The 20,070-nt window shown below is 38.3% G+C and overlaps 1 protein-coding gene across 5 annotated transcripts in view; it reads left to right on the forward strand.

Annotated features, from left to right (window-relative positions):
- Window positions 1–20,070, forward strand: part of KCNIP4 (potassium voltage-gated channel interacting protein 4) — a 368,227-nt gene that overhangs the window by 72,740 nt on the left and 275,417 nt on the right. Inside the window, exon 1 of one of the 5 annotated variants that reach the window (XM_015862840.3) lies at window positions 19,173–19,806. The exons of 3 other annotated variants lie outside the window; for them this stretch is intronic. In XM_015862840.3, coding sequence (XP_015718326.1) covers window positions 19,719–19,806 — 88 coding nt within the window. In that variant the 5' untranslated portion in view covers window positions 19,173–19,718. Of the gene's footprint in view, window positions 1–19,172; window positions 19,807–20,070 lie in introns of those variants that run through there. One more of the 5 variants, XM_085545641.1, reaches the window with a different exon arrangement.

Below are 20,070 nucleotides of genomic sequence, written 5' to 3' on the forward strand. Positions count from 1 at the left end.
GGCTTCTGAATGAGTTGGAAGACAAATGTCTAAAATATATGAGCAAGGTTTCGATTTAATGAATATCTTGGATAATCAGAAGGCTTTCTGCTTGTATGAAGTTGTACATTGTACTTTGATTTCTATCTTTCTAACTAGAGAGTAGAGATAACTTATGAGCATTAGTTGGAATACTAAAGCTATTTGAAAGTATTCAGTTTTATCTAAAAAGCAATTCGTTACATTTCAGACAGGCATCCGAGATGAGTTTCCAGAATCTGATTTGAAGGTGTGCCAGGGTCTGTGGATCTATGCAGATCTGGGGGTATTTGAGTTTTGTTTACTCCCTTGTTTGTTGATCTCCTTCATTTAAAAGATTATGAACAGGGTAACAGCCAGTGCAATGATCAGACTGCTTTTCATCTTTCAGTATTTGCTTTCTGATAGATACTTGTGTGTTTGCAGAATCATTCCAGACACAGGAAATTTCAGAGAAAGTTTGATTAGGAACACCCTCTGAAGTTTTTATCAGAACTAATACCATCAGTTATGTTACCAAAACATATTTTTTCCTGTTGATTGGGTTCTGTGTGTGTGCGTGTGTGTGTTAGGGTTAATTAAAAGTTGCTGAATCTGTTGATTGTATTTCTCGATGCATCCTACTGGCAGCTTTCTTTATTGCTGTAGTAACGTTAGCTGAATCCAGCACAACTTCACTGCAAAAGCAGTTAATCTTTACTACTACTAAGTTTAAAAAAAACAAAAAACAAACAAACAAAAAAAAACACCAAACAAACAACAACAAAAAAACACAAACAAAAACAGTATCAGATGCACTCCCTGAATTAAGACTGATGTTTTGAAATGCAGCTTGGTTTTAGCTATTAAAATAATAGGAAGGAAAGCATAACATCAGCTGAGTTCAAAGAATATATTTAGCTGACTGATGTAACCTAATTTTCTCATTGAACGTGCACTGGAATAAAAGAGCAAATCAATATCACTCATGGATATCTTCAAGATCATTTCAGTTCCTTTCCTGTGTCAGTCTCCTCATTTTATAAGGCAATGAGTGAGGATGGCAAACATGGGTATATAAAGGTCAATATTCAATTCCTTTTAAATACGCAAGGAAATTACTGTTCTTAGGATGTTATTATCTCTGAAGTCTGGTTGTTTGTGCAGTGTACTGCTAATGTATGCCTGGTATAGCCCGCTTACTACAGAACTTGTGGAGACTGTTTCTCCAGTGTGTCTGAGATGTCTACTGCTATTGGTACAGTTTTGTTGTCCTGTTGGGTTGTAGTGTCTGGCGCTCATAAGAAGGCTTCCATAGTTGTTTTTTGATTTGTGGTTGTAATGTAACTTAGTCCTTCCCAAAAATAAAATGAAATGGGCTTCTAGGGTATGAAATCATCATTATTTTAGAGTATTATTCTAGGGGAATATTTCTAAAATGGTGATGGTCCCAATTTCCTCTGTTTTGTTATCCCCAGGGGCAGAAAGCAGACAGAAGCTGTCTGACCATAGTTGAGCATCATTCTGTGGGATTTTCACTAGAACAGGTTGTGTGCTGGTGTCAGGTAAAACCAAGACACTAAAGAGAATGACAGTGGCTTTATGAGATTCATAAAGTGCTGCCTGATTCTGTCACCACTTGTCATACCCTAGACCATGTGACTTCTTACTGCCTCAGCTGCCACACATTCTGTGGTCTAGGAGAGATGTTATTTGTGCTACTGATCTCTAAGACAGGAATTTTGTTGCTGACATGTAGAATCTGGCTGGAAGCACATTAAAATCCCTATAAGGGATGCTCATGTATCGTCTGTGAGATTTGGGCTCATTTTAAAGGGAGATGTTTCTAAACAAAGGGGAAATGGGAGGAAGGAAGAGTGAGATGAAATGAAATCAACATTTACACTAATATCGTTATCTCTAGGAAAAAATATAGGGGTTTGACTAGAGAAGGCAAAAGGAAAAAACTATTTGTCATATTTATCTCTAGAATTCTGTAAACTTCAACTACTAAATATATTTGCAGTCAATGAATTATGCTGCGAAAGCAGAGATTACCATTTAGATTTGTCATTTTATTCAAACATGATGCAGTGGTCTATTTTTAGACTGAAAAGGAGGCTATTAAATGTATGGTTTGTTATAATGGAAGGATAAGTTCTTGGCACACTGAACTGGAGAATCTTATTTTCTCTTGAAAAAGACAGATTTCTTTATTATAAAGAAGTGCTTTAAATAGGTTCTGACTCTTCACTGCCTTTCTTCATTTTACTGATGTTTCAGATTACTAATCTATAAAAGTCAAAACTAGTGATTCTTTTGGGAGGATCTAAGACATGTTGAAAGATAATTAGTCTCTGTGACATCCCAGTGAGATGAGAATCATCATAGAATCATAGAATGGCCTGGGTTGAAAAGAACCATAATGATCATCAAGTTTCAACCCTCCCACAATATGCAGGGCTGCCTACCACTAGACCAGGCTGCCCAGAGCCACATCCAGCCTGGTCTTGAATGCCTCCAGGGATGGGGCATCCACAACCTCCCCGGGCAGAGATATTAAATAAATATCTGTGTTAAAGACAAAATCTAGAAGCACAGAAGTATGCCTCCTGCTTTATTATGTTGGCCCACAACATTAAAGGCAATGTTGGTGGCATGGCATTAGAGGTTGAACTTCCCCACCAATATTCTGTTACATGTTGTTGCTGTGTGACAGACTGCAACAGAGGGACAGTCCGACAAGATGGTGTCTGACGTGGAAGTGTGGATGAAGCAAAGGTATCTCAAAGTTCCCTCCATGTGGAAAAAACAGTACCCACTGACATTTGTCAATGCTTGTTGAGCGTTTATGGAGACCAAACAGTGGATGTGAGTAGAATGAGGTAGCGGTGGTGCAGTTCAGCAGTGGCAGCAAAGCATTTGCTCTATTGAATGGTGTTGTTGCACTCTTTGTATCTGTTGTAGTTTCTGTGGAAATAAATAGGAAGCATTACTTTCAGAGTGACATTAGATCCCAAAGCAATGCAGTGGCTGTGTACATGTTAAACCTTTTCTCTGTTGATACTTTCATTGTGTTGACCTTGGGTGAATTGGCACAACCTACCTTAAGTCACTGACAACTGCTGAGCCTTGTCTAGCCTTTGTTTTGCAGATGTCACAGGAAGGCACAGCTCCTCAGTCCTTTATCCCTTGTGATTTCATTGACTGAACCAATCCTCTATTTCAACCCAGATGTGCAGATAGCTCCTGTCAACCAAAAATTTGTGTCTCCTTCAGCTTAGAAAATGTATTGCCTCGAGGACTGTTAAGCTAGAAAATACTTATGGTGATAATTCAGATATATATTAGGGACAAGTTATGGCAAGTCAGTGCAGGTACTCCACAGTTTGTAGGACCAGACTTAATTCTTCTGACATATTCAATATTTGTAATATGTTCCCTATTCCTTGTGTTAAAGAAATATTCTTTGATACTGTTTGGGACTGATGACTGCACAAGTACAGCAAAGGAAATTATCTAGGGATCTTATGGAGGACTAACTTTTAAAGCTGATTTTTTAATTACGCTTTGTGAAGATATCTGCAGTTCTTCCCGTGTGCATGCATTTTTTGGTAAAACAAACCAATCTTTGATCACAAACTCACGGGATTACTTCTAATCTTATTAAAAACCTTTTTCCTTAGGTATGAATAAGATATGCAGAAATATTCAGCTTTGCAAATTTCTGAATAAGTTTCTATGTCTGAATGTAGTCATTTTTGTCTGATGCAAATACCACCTTGACATTACCATATTTCATCTTAAGAAAACTATTTATTTCAAAATTAGAATAGCAGCAGTGACATAAAGTATCTGAATTTGCATATAACTCAGTAAATTTACTCATCTGGATTTAATAGTAAATATAGTTCTGTATAAAACTGATTATCACTGTGCTACGGTTTCTCCTGGTTCCTGTGGACTACTGATAATTTCTTATTTGTGTTGCACTGTTGAGAGCTGTCAGAAATATATTGCATGAATAAACATCGTTGTTCTGAGTCAAGATTAGGCCTTGTTAAAACCTAGGTGCTTGTGGATGCTTTTTTTCTCCTATTTTTTCCTCTGAAAAGAAGTGGCATGCCCAGAACACCTTTGAGTTCGCATAACTGAGTTAAAACTCCGTGCTTCAAACTTCAGTTTCGGTGATTTAAAAAGTGAGTTTTTAGAAATGGGAAACTGTTTTATGTTCCTACTCTTCCTGTGAAAATGGTTTCAAATCTTCTTGAAAATGAAATCTCTTCCTTAAGAAGACAACTAATTTCATTTTCAGCAAACTTATTTTCTCTAATAAACACCCTTGTGGTTAAGTTCTTTAGCTTTCGGACTGGGTTTATTTCTCTTCTCTTCATTGACTTAAGGAGGTATATGCCTGTGAACATGCAGAGTCTTTCTGTGGAGATGAAGGTCACAGAAAACTGATCTCTTACTTACTTCATTTGTATTTTTGACAAAACAAATTGACAGAAAACATGACTAGAGATGCCATGCTGTGCAGCACTTAGTTTTTTGATGTGCATCCTCAGCCATTAGCATATGTTGTTTTCTGTTATCTACTATCTCTCAGCTGTTATCCTGTTATTGGCAGCATCTAGAGGCCAACACATGATTCAGGATGGCCAGGGTGTTTGGTCATTACCTCCAACTCCCTGTTCAAAGCTGCTCCTGGGTCTTCTCTGCTCTCCTCGTGACATGGTCTTGAGCTGAGCTAAGCATCTCACTGCTGGGATGATCTGTATGGTAGCAGAATTGGGAAAGACTGTGCTCTCATGTCATCTATTTTGAAAAGAATTGACAACAAAGAGGTGAAGGCTGGAGGAGAATAAGACTACTTTAAGTATGAGAGATCACCCAATACATAGAAGTTGTGCAAATTGTAGCATTCACCCTTGAAGTGTGTGTGATAGTATTTTAAATGGGAAATGTTCTGGCAGATACTGTAAGGTCAATTAAAATAGCATGTTCTGCTTCCATTATCTTATTACTGTACAACCTGATCTGCACAAGGGGACTGAGTGCCCCCTCAGTAACTGCACCAAGCTGGGAGGGAGCACTGGTCTGTCTGAGTGTAGAAAGGCCTTGCAGAGGGATCTGGAATGACTGCCTGAATGGAGGTGGAAGGGACCTGTGGAGAACTATTCCAAGCCTCCTGCTAAAGCAGGTCAGCCCCATAATGATGCATGCAGTCATTCCTTCCTCCTCAGCTCTAGAAATGTTGGGTTTTTTTGCTGACTGAAGAACTTGAGATTTGGCCTACAAAATATGAGAATTGTGTAATACAGAAATAATCAAATGGAAAGTGAATAGTTGTTTTTAAATAAAGTCAGTTTCACCCATTCACTTTCAGATCAATTTAGCTAGAACTCAATCTACCATTGGCTCCAAGCTGCCAAAAATTGTCCCAAGTCTTGGCCATACGTAGCCTGAAATGTACAGTTTCATCTCCTCCAGTAACAAATAAGTTCAAATTCTGATGGTAGCTTTATTAGCTGGTCTTCTCACATTGATTTCACTATATTGGAAAATTGATTCAAATATGAGTAAGCTGCTTCATTTTGAGTAAAAAAATAGTTTATATATATATAATTTCCTCATGTATCTTTGTCTCTTGTACCTGAGTTCTGTAAGTTTTTTCATTTCTGTACGGCTTATAAGGAGCCATTATAGTTGGAAATTGCCTAGTAGACTTCAGATTGCTACGAAGAAAAAAGTGGTGCTTAAAAAGAGAAATCAAAGCCTTCCTATTTCATGAAACTGTTCCCATTTCATAGAAGACTCAGAAATTTGCTTGCAAAACTGTGAAAGTACTCTTTAGCGAAATAATGGTACAGTATATCTTATGAAACTAAGGGCACTTCAGCAAGTTCTTAATTCAGATCTTAACAAAGCAATAATCTAAATAAAGTATACTTGTGGCATTTAATGTATTATTTTAATTCAATGATTCTTAAAGGCTAGGCTGAAGATAGTGGTGCTTTCATATCTGATATGAATAATTATTCTCTAGACATCTTTGATGAGGCTTTTATAATATCTCAGATTTTCAATGTTGAGGTATTTTAATGAACAAAATACGCACTTAGAAAGCAACCGATTGTACCTGCCTCTTAATATGTGAACTTGTAACAGTGTCCTTAAAAATGTTATTGCCTGAAACAATGTTCTTAGGATTGGCATTAAAATGTCAGAGCTCCAACTGTTCAAAAATCTGGAGAGCTTCAAAACACAAATATTGCCATCTTCCAAGTCAATTAAATAAGCCAAATATGCTCTTTTTGTCCCTCTTGGCTTTTAAATTTCACCAGGGATGGATAGATAAATGTGAATCCTGTTTTAGTAACGCATTTGTAGCCTTCATAATGAATGCTTTGTATTTAGTTCTTATACCCTTACATAAATAATAGTGAACAGTAATGTTTTCTTTTTTGATGTTGTTGGTTTTTTTTCTCTTCAAAGAAAAGTGAGCTGAATAGTTGAAATTTCCTATTTTTTTTCCCCAAGGAGATGTGTGTATATATGCACAGATGGTGTTTTTGGGCAGAAAATCCAAGCTCCTAAACTTCTACTGAGTGCAGTCTTGCACAGAAAGTCACTCTGTGTTTCTGCAATTACATTTTAGAAAAATACTAAATGCCGTATGGCACTGTTAGCAGTGGCAGAATCTGGCTCTGATGGTTTTTAAAAAGTAATATCCACCTTCTTTCTTTAAAATTTAATCTCTTTAGTATTTAATATTCACTGGTTTAAGACTGGTATTGTAGCTATGAGGTATTTGCTGCAGCTGCCAGTCAGGAAATAGGGTACAGGTATCAATAAGCTTTGGTAGCAGAAATAGGTCTGATCAAAGTAGAATTTTTGGATGCTACCATCAGATGATCCATCTGGTTCCTGAGGCTCGGGAGTCTGTGTGTAACTGTGCAGTCTCCTCTAATTCCAAATTTTGGATGTTTCTCTAATTTCATGGCTGTGAATGTTTTATTGAATTCAGCATTTTAAATGACTCTTATTCTGGAGGTATATGGCTAGCGATTTGTATGTGTGGAACTACTTGCACAGCTTCTAAATCAGTTCTCAGGCTTTTGTGAAATCACATAATATCTCTGCTTTGGAAAACCATTAGTCACAGATTTACATAGGAAAGCACTAAATTAAGCAGAACAAAAACAAGTGTTTACTCTTTTTAATGTTTAAATCTTGTTTTAGCTGCCTTCATTTTAATTGATTTCTGAATTAACTTCCTCATAAATTGTATCAGTACCTTCAGCTTTTTGCACATTCTCCAGGTGTACTCTGATATCAAGCCTTGAAAACACTGAAGTAATAATATAATTGATGCAATGATGCCTTTCTTAACCTAGGTTTCAAATGGATTCTAGGTGTTGCCTTTTGTATTGCTAGAGTTAATCTATAAATAGTTGCAAATGTAAACCTGCCCTCTCTCTCTGTTTCTGCTTGACTTCTCATTCCAGTGGTTTTCTTTGAAGCAGCACTCATAAATATTCTTTAATAGATGAAAATATCATTGAAGAGGAAATGCATTCATAAAGCGTTGTAAATGTCAAAGGAAGGATGGAGGTAAAGATTATTTTTGAGTTTCTCATTTTTACCAGAAAATGCTAGAATAAAAGTCCCAAGAGGGGAACGAAGCTTGCAGAGAGTGCTGGTAAGGATATCCAGTGCTGTTTCAATGTGCATCAGATCTGAAAGATCACATGTTCTGATTTGTGGAAAGCTAAATCTGATTTAAATTGCTTTCTTATTCCTTGTAGTAATGAATTCCTCTGTGGCTATGAAGGAATTGAAGTCCTATTTCACACAACTTTCTTTCCCAGCTTTGTCTCTTGTCCAAACCCAGCTGTCCACAAACATGATTCTTGTCTGTCCCCATGAAGTCTGAAGACACACCTCTCTGCTTCCTCCATCCTTACACTAAGATGATTTATGTGCAAGTCCACAGAAGAAGAGTAATCAGTTTATTGTGCTTGTGACCTTTGGTTTTGGACATTGTATCTAGGTGCTCCAGGCAAAAATTGTTTCTTTATTTGTTGTATGCAGATTTGTCAAAGGAGATTATCAAATGACCGGTACGTTCTTGGTCACATCCAAAAAACCCCCCAAAAACCCAACACCTGTTCATGAACATCAAAAAGTAAGAGTCTATATCAAAACACTTGTTATCTGTGGATAAAGTATTCTGAAATAGCTTTGAATATTACTTAAAGAAAGGTGATAAACTATTGAGAACGAAAAGTAATGGGGCTGAAAAGGGGTCAGAGAATCTGGGGAAAATTTGCAGTACTGAAGAAGGACTGCAGTGCTTGTTTAAACTGAAGGTAAGTTTGAAGCTGTGTGAATCAAAGACTGTCAGATGTCTCTTACAATGAGTCCCTTCTTTGCATTACAAAGGTAGAAAAGTGTATATGAAAGTCAGCTGACAATAACATGGAAATTGTGGAAGTGCTTTTTGTATCAAAATATGGTTCCTTTTCAATAACTTGTTGACACAGACTTTACTTACAGTGACCAAAAAGAGGCTTATCAGTGTAAAGGTTTTTCTGTTTTTTTTTTTCCACATCTCATAGCAGCTCTCTGGAACAGTAAAATCAAGAGCAGGCAGAAAAGTCCCAGAGGCTTTACAAAACTGGAATTTTCTCTTTCACTTCAGTTTGGAATTAACTGTGTTGTTGAATATTCGGAATCCTTTGAGACATAATTTTGTTTTCTGGCTTCATATACTTCCCTAAAACATGGGAATATTTGTACCATGAGACATAAAAACATGAAAGAACAAGGCTGAATATTGAAGGCATATGTTGTTCTCAGTAGGAATAGGATCCTAAGAGAATAGAGTGATCTAAATAAGCTAATATAAATTGGGAACTATGACAGATTCATGTAGAAGAGACCTGAAATGAGATTCCAACTTAGTGCTTATGGGGAAAAAAATATCTTTGACCTGTAATATTAAACTGGTTATTGTATGAATGTTTATTTTTTACATCAGCTGTTTCTTGTAACATTGTGTTCAGAAACTTGGCTTAAGAGACTGTGGGCAGTATGTCTTCACTTGTGATCTGGCTACTCCTTGTATATGTAACAGGATGGAATTAAATCTCAGAATTTACACATAAGCGTTCTTAGTTATCATGTCCTTAGTTTTGGAAGTGCATGTAAGACTTGATAAATAACACAAGTTTGTGTTCATTGCTGTTTGGCTGGGGGTGGGAGGGGGGGGGAAATATAGTACTTTAAATCGCATACGTTGATTATTCCATATCTGTAGGATATATTGAATAGTAAGAAATTAGAATAGCTCAGTTGGAAGGGACCCACAAATATCTTGAAGTCCAACTGCTGGACCAAATGTTAAAGCTTATTATTGAGGGCATTATCCACATGTCTCTTGAATATTGACAGGCATGGGGCATCAACTACCTCTCTAAGATGAGATCTTACAAGCATTCATTGGAAACGGTACCTTCTCTGTTAAGGAGCCATGCATGCTCTTAATATGTGACTTTTCTCTGTAGAAACCCTACTAAAAAAGAAAAGAATGGGAGGAGGGAGAAAAGCTCTTGCAACTATTTAAATAGTGAGATACAGATCTATATCGTGGATAAAGTACTGATTGGCAACTGATCTGTGCTTTTTAACTTCTGCCATGGGTTTTCATGGGCTGAACTAGAATCAGCTAAGCCAGTAACAGCAAACGGCTTTGGAGCAAGTTGTAACAACTGGTTTTGCTGAACAGATCCAAATAATCTCAAGACGAGATCCCAGCAAATAAATGGGGCTTGAGACCTCCAGAACTTGAGTGATCCTTAATATTTATGTAGTGGCTTTTTTTTTTTTTTTTTTAATGGCAGATAAAAATGAATAATGAAGAGTAATAATTTCCAGCCACTGGTACATAATGATTGCTGTGAGAATTTTAGAAAAAACAGATTCTTGTAAAGTTCTATCGGGCGGCTGTTCCATCCATGCTTTTCTGGCTGGCTGAAAAGATCCTTTATGCACTTTTGTTTTCAGTGCCATCCTGAAATTCTGCCACTTTGCCCTCTAATTTAGAAACCTATTACATCATGTTTTCTGGTAAGTGGAATGTCAATTCCAGTCTGATATCTCTGTACTCCTACAGGCAAGGGAAAAAAGAAATGAAAAGAACGTCAAGCGCTTTTTTATCTGTTATTCACTTTTTTTTTTTCCCTGCAAATACATAAATCCAGAATAAAACTATTCTTTCCCTTTGCATGTCATTCTACAACCTAACTCTGCTTCCTGGATTATCCTGCATATTTTGAGTGGAAGTTAACTCATAGTCTTTTTTTTAAAGGGTTAGAGGAATGCAGTTAATTGGAGAGTCGGTACCAGCTGTACTTATATTGCATCTTTTTGAGGTTGTTACAGTTTTAAAAGATGAGTAGTTGTTTCACAGCTACCTTCCTGGATGGGAGGAAAATCTGGAAGCATGTATTTTAGTACTGTACTTGTGGAGCCTTTCAAATGGCTTGAGTGACAGTAAAAGCCAAGAAATCTGAGTCAAGGAATTTTTGGAAAATATAAACTTATTAAAGCAGTTTAGGTGACTTTTTAATCTTTGATATCCAGCAAAAAGCTGTTTCCTTTATGTAAAGGAGATGAGCTGTATTAGCTGATGTGCACTTTCTAGTTAGCTTAGACTGTATGCATATAGGCAGAGCACTTCAGATTTATTTTTCCCACAGAAAAGCATCCTTTACTAGGCTTACAGATCCAACCACTTCAAAGATATTTCATATTTTGCAGGTTTTTCATACAATGCTGCAATTCATATGTTTACTGATAGAATTAAAGTTCACAGACTCTTCAGATGTTTACAAGAAATAATAATCATGACTAGGCTTTGACAGTTTTTTCCAGCCTTAAGTGCAAATCAGAGTAATTTTTTCTCATGCAACTACTTAAGCCGGGGTAGGGGAAAATACTGCATGTTCTGCAAGTAGAATATCCCTCAACTTCAAAGTTGCTAGAACAACAAAATGTGTCTTTCAGGGTATTTCATTCTTGGCAGATCTGCAATAACTAAGTCTAGTTACTGACTTGCGGGTGGGGGGGGGGGGGGGGGGGGGAAGGGCGGGGGGCGGAGACGGGAGGGTGGGGAGAGGGGGAGGATAACTATGGGCTTGAAAATGCTTTTGCCTTCATTTTGAATATAGATTTCTGAAGAATCTAACTGATGGAAAAATGCCCAGGCCTTATTCAATTGCTTAAACTCTTGAGTTCTGTAGTGTTATGACTTTTCTCATCTTTTAAAAGAAAAATCTGTGTTTTAACCATCAAAAACCTTGTGCTGATTACAGCGCATAACACTGCTGGTACCCTTCCAACTCAAGGGGAATGCCAGGAGGAGTTTTTGCAGTTGGTTTAAGATAACAAAAGAGGATCATTAAAATTTGATCACCACCTACTTAAATAAAGTACTGCTGGAAAAGGAAAAGCTATTGCTCTGGGCAAACTAGATTATTTTTTTGTTTGAATGTCAGTTGCTAATAACCATGTAAGATATTATCTGATAAAGGGACCAGAGAAAGAGGAGTTATAAAAAGAGAGCGCATTTATGGAAGTAGATGAAGACTGGACAAGAAGTGGAAATGATTTCGAAGGTCCATTCCTAGAAGAGAAATCAGGATAGGTGGTACAAGAAGCTTCATGAGAGAAGTCTAATTTATTGTCAAACAACTAAGAAACTATGTAGACAACTGAAGGTGTTGAGGTGTCATGAAATAAACTAAGAATTGGCTTACTTCCTGCAGTCTTTGTGTTCTCCTGATCTGTCAGAATCAGAGAGGACACAAAATGGTAGCTGGGAAATGAAGTTCTGCTGCTAAGCAAGTCCAGAAATCAGCACTGCCTCAAAATGATGAAAGCAGTTAGAGGGTTCCTTTTCAGTGAAAGGCACTGAAAGGAAAGTAGATTCTCATGGTAATAGAAAGTGCTTAGCACAAAATCTTGCTGTAGGCAAAAGGGGGAGTACACACTTTTGTCCATGTCTGCTGTTTACATATACAGAGCCAAGACTTTATTTAAAATAAACGATATAATCAGAACCCGAAAAGGAAAAATAAAGTTATTAGTCCAATTACAATCATATTAACTGTTCTTCATGATCTTCAATCTTATAGTGCGTGACCTTCAGCAGTAATTTCACTTTATTGTTGTTCTTCCTTCCCCAGATAGTATCATAATCCTCCCTCAGTCTGTAGGCTGTTTTGAAATAATGCTTTGTGCTGTTGGTTGCTGCTCTGCTAACTATTAAAAATTATATTCAGTTTTGTATAATTGATGCTCCCCACCCCAAAGCAAATTATTTAGATATAGGTTTTCCTCACTATTTAACATCATAAGTGTTTTCAAATGCTTTTATTTTCAGAGAAAATCAACTGCATAAAATATTTGCTGTCCATTTACTTTGTTTTCTGGTTTTCTTCTCTTTGATCAGGTGGAAAACAAGGAGTTAAGCTTGTAATATGATATTACAAAATCATTTTGTATTTTGTAATATGATAGTACAAAATAGCGTAAGATGAAATGTGATTCCTAATTGAAAGCATATTTCATTTAACAAGACTCTTTAATCAAGAGGCAAGAACTAAAACTGTACAAAATGCCATACAGTTTTTATTGACTGAAATTGATAAGGACCTCTTTGCAATTAAGATGCTTATGCCTGACAAGTTACCTGTGTATTGAGGAAAAAAATTCTCTGAAATTTCCAATCTATTTCCTTGGATGTGAGATAACTCTAATAGAATTTTTAACTGAAAAGCTTATCTCTCCCATTTTTAATACAGTTTCTGAAGTAGAGGTAGGTGTCCTGTTCTGATGGGGGAAAGTTTGGAGTCATAATTTCTGTGACATAAAATGTGATTTCCACTTGGTGACTAATATTCTATATCCAGGCACACACAGCTGCAGTAAACTAAGGAACTTCTGCAGGGCTTACATAAAATGAATACTCATTCATCCCTGCTCTTGTTGTTCACTCTGTAAAAGACTTTAAATGTTCACAGTCGCTTTTCCAGTATTTAAGACCTGTTTTCTTCTAGTAGTATTTCCTCTCCCCATAATGAGATAAACAAGCAGTGGTATTCTCCTGTTTCTTTCATCGCCTCTACTCAAGACTGTGTATGTATGTGATAGATCAGCACAAAGAACAGTAGTTTTTCTGTGGGGATGAGAGAAGTGCGTTGTTGCCATTACCAGCCTTATAGTTAACCTCCTATTCCAGGATTCTGAGCCGTAAATTTATTTATGGCCAACAAAAGAATTTTTCTCTTCCTTGCCTGGACCATATATAGACTGTTATAGTTACTACTGACTTGTAACCTCATAATAGTCAAGTTGATAATAAAAACAACTTTATTTCCTTAGGAGTTGAATTTATGCTGAGGCCTTTATTTGATTAGGTCTCTTAGACTGTATTATTGCTAAGAGACTACAGTGATCTCATGCTAAACCTCTATGGCTTTTTGAATATGAAGCGCATGGACCTAAGCACCTGCTGTGTCGTGGGGTGTTCCCAGCTGGGAATCAAAAATTTGGCCTTTCATTAGTGCCTGTGGGTAACCCATGAAATAAAATACCCTGACTGATCTGTTACCTTGTTTTGTCTGTCTTTCTTATTTGAAATCTTTAAGATTGACTTTGATTCTATTTCTTTCTATCTCTGGTCCTTGGGGACTAATTTAAAGAAGCATTGCACAAACAGATGAGGGAAGCTGGTCTGGAGCTGCAGGTAGTTGTGGCCATCCTTCCTGGAGAGGTGGCAGCATACATGGCCAGAAAAGAACATATACGGTAGGAGTCGGGAAGAGCATGAGATACTGCAGGATACATTTTGATGGTCTTATACATCTTGTATAGATAGTGTGGCTATAATGTAGTCTCCACTGCCTCTGTGAAAGAAACCTCTAAATTAAATGGATGTGATCTTCTATGCTTTATATCCTTTATCTCTTATGTGCTACATTATCCAAAGAGGTTTTACTAAAGGGTACTGCAGGAATGCAGGCTGCTCTCAGTACTTGCAGGACCTGCTTGGAGGGAAAGGCAGACAGCATAGGCTTTGCAGTGTGGTAGCCTAACTTAACAGAGACAATTTTAGAGTGCAAGGCAGCTGTTTTAACATTACTGCAACTAAGGAGGATGTAGACTGTAAGCTCTGAGGAGATGTTTGGAGTGTTGACTTTGCCTTTTCTTTATTCTCCTTGAGGTAGCTGCAATGTATTCATCCAGATGCACCACAATTCTTGCAAAATTAAGGATGTGAAGACTTGAACAGTTAGACCTCTAAATCTTAATTTTCAGTTTAATTGGAGAATCAAACCAAATCTGCAGATTTACAACATCCACGATTGCTTTGGGCTAGGAAAAATAATGTGGGAGGTAGGGCTTGTGGGCAGTAATAATTCTTGTAAATGCTAGGAAAGCCCTTACCTGAGAAGGTGAAATGTAAGTTTGGACCATTTTCAGGAAGTCGTAGGGACAAAAAGGTTCTCATAGGTGACTTGGGTAATTTAGTCCAACTTCCAACCATATGCATATTCCATATATATATGTGTGTGTGTGGATGTGAGTCTGAACAGTGAACTCATTTTTTTACTGACTGGCCCAAGATGTACTTATACATATATTACGATGACAGAATTCTCATAGCTGAATCAGTGCAATGACTCTTCAGTCTTCCTAGGAACACACTGCATACCTGGTATGCATAAATAAAAGATGTTCCTGATGGACTTATTTTTTATTTTTTTTTAACAGATTAATGTTGTTAGTCAAAAAACCAAAATTTTCAATTTTGTTTTGGATATAGATATGTTTTACATGTGAATATACAAGTGCTTAAATAACTATGGAACCTAGACAGGATAAAATTGCTACAACAGTGAAGTTAATCTGTTCTGATTTTGCAGTAATCTTCCACTAAATAGAGAAGCATAAAACTAGTGCAAGTAAAAGGAATTGCAACAACTCCAGATACTATTTTCTGTAAGGGTTGAAAGTGGGAATTAATCAACTCTTTGGAGGCAAAATATAACTTATTATGAACTGTGTATGTGGACTCATGATAGCAGTCCAGAGAGACAAAAAAAGACAATATACAAAACCCACCACAACCGTACACTTCTTGATAGTAGCATGTCTTAATATTTTTATTTGGAAATACACAGCATTGTTTTTATGTTGGAAGATATGACCGTATGTGCATACACAACGTGATCTGTATAGTAAGGATGAAAAGACTTCAGTGTTCTGCAAAAAGATTATTCATAACATTGCCCAGGCAGTTTTTTTTATAGTTAGCTTTGCATACTGAGATTCAATTTATATTGAACATTAAAGACAGTACTTTAGGTTATGCCATAAGAATTTTACACTCTGTGCACAGAATTCAATGTGCAACATGAAAACTACATTATGCTGTTTTATGTTTCAGCAGGTTAAGTCCCAATCTTGTTTATTCTTCAGCAGAAATTTCTGGCTGGCTGGGGAAGGTCAGGCTGAGAAGCTGCTCCTCTTTGACACTGCAACATCCCAGAGTGATGAATATTTAATCAGGCAAGGGAGGACTGTGTGGGAGGCTGAAGCAGCTGTAGCTCTTGGTTGATTGTCTGAAGCATCATCTTAAGAGTGTCCTGTGTAAATGAACTCTTGAGTAAGCTTCAAGGGCACGGAATAGTGTGAAAAGAAACAGGCATTCTGACTGGGTAGGTACTTACAGGAGAGTCAGATATAAAAGAGGCAAATGACTAATGTTTTAAGGAAGGTTTCTGTTACACTAGTCAAAGGCTTTATGCAGGCTAAGCTATCAGGTTTTACTGAGCTCCATAATCGTAACAGAAAATTAAGTTTGAAACTATGAAATCAAGAAGTTCAGCACTGGTGGAAACAATTTCTTGTTTATCAGGTTATCAGCTGTTAGCACGGAGCGTGTGGATGATTTGTTGATATTATGTAAACTGCATGGAATAGCAGTCATTCCTCTGTAGTACTGTTTTAATAAAGCTGTTTGAACTCTGAGGATGTTATTCTTAGCAAACCTTCAGGAGAAGCTAAAAGCTATAGACAAATGCAGGAAGATTGTGCATTTTCAGTGGCATAGGCCAGAGTAAAGATCCTTTTTTTTTTTTTTTTTATGCTGCATATTAAGAAACATTACATGAACACAAATAATTAAAGGATACAAAATAATTGTTCCCTATGAAGGGTGAAAATAAAGTACTAAAAAAATAAATTTTCTATCTTAAATAGGGATGCTGGTAAGTCCCATTGCCATCTGTCCTGGGGTCTGAGGTAGATACTATCCCCACACAGTGTGAGGTCTAGTCCACATTCCATGTGGACATCTATTTGAATATGAAGTAGATGAAGCAGAAGGATGCTTATCTGTTGTTACTATGTGGTTCAGGATAGACAACAGCCATTTAAAACCAAGTAAATTTAGCTTTATCACCTACCATGTTGGTATTGAGCAGTGGGGAAAAGAATATCTACCTGCATCTCTCCTTTCCTATCTCACATTCTACTGTGTAGCAATCACTGGTTTTCATTACTAAGACTAAAGACTATATCTGGGCAATAAATAAATAAGGAGCAGGAGAACTTACAACTTTGTCTAAAGAGGTGGCTGGCACACTCATACAGATGGTAAATGCTACATAATTCTGCAGCTTCTAGTGATTTTTCTGATAATGCTGCATCTATTTTAGATGTTGGCCAACTTTGGACGCCTTGGTATAAGAAGATACTGTTGAATTAAGTAAGAAAAGCAGAGTAGAACAATTAAACACATTAGGGACTCTGATTTAGGAGGATTCTTGCATTTATGATAGGCAAGAAGCAACAGAAAGATCTGATGATGGTCATCTACATGTGGCAGCTGTTTGCTCTGTTGCTCGTAAACATCTTGCTGTTACCTTGAGCTCACTGATCTGCTTGTTCTTGCCCATCTGTTACTTCTTGCAATGTAACTAAGTATTTCCTCTGTTCTTTGAAATAAGAAAGCTGATAGAAACATTCACTTGTGGAATTCAGCCTTTACCTTACTGACGTAAATTCTAGCAAGGTTTTTGTCAACAGTGTGAAAACCCCATGCAGGTTTTTGATGTTCCTGGTTGACCCTCCCTGAAGCTTAGGCGTTTTAATTGATTTGTTGTCATTTTCAGAAGAGCCAGACTCATCTTTTTAGGAAATAGCACAGGCCAGACAGTTCAGGAGGGAATGCAATGCTTTGAAGATGGATGGATGTAAAAATATGTGCAGATAAAATGTACAGTGCACACAGTCCCTGAGAAGCTGATCAGTTTGTGTATTCTGTATATACTGCTTCAGCACATGCTGAAGGTTGAATCTATATGTTGAACAGAACTGATTTTTATAGAAGAAATGTTTTACAGATGTTTTTCTTGTGGTGATTCTTCTAGCTTTGTTTAGAAATTTTCATACAACTACTTGATAAATAGCCACACAATACCATACACTACACTTCAGGGCAACTTTTCTATTTTGCATTTAAAATGGACTGCTGCTATGATTTATCTCCTTTAAAACAAGTAAATAAAAACACATCTCCTACCTGATAATTTCGTTGTGCCATGTGGCATCTGGCATACCAATCAACTAGCCTAGCTAAACTAATTTGAAAATCCAAGAGTTTAGATTGGACACTTACTTTGTCCATTTTGCTTTTCCTAAAATCTGCAGGGGGCAAAATGTTTTGTTTGCATATATAGAAGCTGATATTTTCCAACTTTTCCTTCTTATTTTACTGGAAGGTTAACAAAACAGCAGTCACTTTATCACACTTTTCCATTGTGATTTTCCTGACCACTCTTCCCTCATCAGCTTTTTGAGTTGGATAAGCAGCTTCAGTCCGAAGATTAGTTGACTATTTGTGCTGAGCAGAGAAATAGGGGAGCTAGATGTGGATCAGAATACTGCACTGTTAAAATCCTCTTAATGAAACTGGTCAGAAACCTTTCATGAACCCTTTCTTAGGCGGTAATTACTGCTGAACTCAAATGTGAAAGGTTTGGCAAAATGAGTCAGAAGTGATGCTGCTTTGTTTTAGGGGAGGGGGAAAAGCACAAAACAAAACCTATGGACTTGCTGACAATGTGTATTTAAAGTATTTAGAAAACAGATAGTTCTTTATTTTGAAGTAAGACTGCAAGTTGAAATTTATATACAGCAATTAAAGATGTCAAAGGGTTAAGCAGGTCAAGGACTCTGGCTGAGCACCGTTTCCAGTGGCCTCTTGTTCTCAGTTGAGATGTTCCCACTGCTGTTTTCAGTATTTATCTTCACTTCTACCAGCTATTTGGGATGGAAGGTGTTTTGTTAAACTCTTTAAGTCTAAGTTTTGCTTCCCTTTTCTTTCTCTTTTCTTTTCTTCTAATGCCTTTTAAAGTTGATGCAGTGCTGAAAGTTGCCTGGTTCTTTCTCAGATTGTCATGCACTGGGTCAGTGTGGGGACTTGGAGCTCTGCTTCATTCTGGCTTTCTGTTAGTGGTGCAGCTTCACTGCAAGCAGGAGAAAGCAGGCTTATCATAGATAGCATACACAGAAATTATGCCGTCTAACTTCAGATGTGATAATGCTTTGATGTGTTGATTTTATAGTGCATTTATTCTTGCTCAGTTTGTAATAATAATAAAAAAATAGCATTGAAAAGTGCACTTGTGTGTGTTACGCTATTATTTTTAAAGGCATTCACCAAAATGTTTATGTGGTCAATGCTGTCTTTAAAATTAGATCAGACAGTGATTTTTCTCCTGTTAAGCTTTTCCCTAATGGGTTCTTTGTCTTCTTTTAACTGTATTAGGCATTGCCTATTGCATCGCCAGCTAATGTGATAGCCAGAGTTGTTCTGTGTTCATGTAGTAGTCCGAGGGAAATGTGCTTTTCAGATTCTCTAACCGCAGATAAAGACTTCGGCAGAACGTGTTTATTAATAGGAAGCACTTCTCTCACGCAAGGCAGGAAACAATGGGTTTATAAGGGACTAGAAGAGAACGCGTGTAGCTTCCTATATGCATTCTCGCAGCCATCGGGCTGGGAGCAGGGGCCCACACAGGGTTCTGCTCCTCCACCCAGGACATCCCGCACCTGGCTGGCGTCAGGTCAACGCCGCTCGGAGCCCCTCAGCTCACCGCCTGCTTCCGTGCCCGCAGGTGGAGGCGAGGCGGTCCTCCTCTCTGACCTTGAGCATCACGATAGCTGTAGCGCTGGGATGTTTCCTCATCAATCCACGGCGTGACATTGGATTATTGTAGCTTTTTATCGCCGCTCTCTCCCCACCTGCCTGCCGTTTCCCCGAGGACGCAGCCTCTCTGTGCGTGTGTGCGCGGTGCCGGGGGAGGGAGGCGGCCCCGCCCCGGCCGCCCCGGGGCTGCGGCTCCACCGAGCGGCCGCGGGTAGCGGCGGGGGCGGCCCCGCGGGGCAGCGCAGAGCACCCGGAGCCCTGCGGGGCTCGGCCCGGCCCGGCCGCTCAGCGAGGCGCTCCCCGGAGGCAGAGGGGACTGCGAGGCGACGAACGGGGAGGCTGCCAAGTGCCTCAGAAGTTTGCTGGCGGAAACCGGTCCCTCTATCGGCAAAAGTCTCCTGGCTCTCCTCAGAGGAATACGTTGTTGCCTAAGATGAGTGGCTGTAGGAAGCGGTGTAAGCGTGAAATCATGAGGTTTGCCCAGTACCTCCTCAGGCTAATCACAGGTTCTCTTCACACAGGTAACGACCGTTTTTCTTTGTAGCTCTGCAGCATGAGAATTGCCTCAGTTTAAAATAGCGACGGTATCGCTTTGTTGTGATTCTCTTCATCTCTTAATTAATAATAAAAACTGAACCGTGGCTGAGGATAAGAACAGATACCACGCGTTGTTACGAATAGCGTAGCACTGAGTCGCTGCACCCGGAGCAGCGCAGGTGCCGGTGCTTCACCCTCTCACGTGCGCACAGCGGGGCGGCTGGGCTGATGTGTGCGCCGCACGGGCT

Source organism: Coturnix japonica, chromosome 4, assembly GCF_054131305.1.
Source record: "Coturnix japonica strain WE chromosome 4, WE-NBRP24, whole genome shotgun sequence".
NCBI classification, from domain to species: domain Eukaryota; kingdom Metazoa; phylum Chordata; class Aves; order Galliformes; family Phasianidae; genus Coturnix; species Coturnix japonica.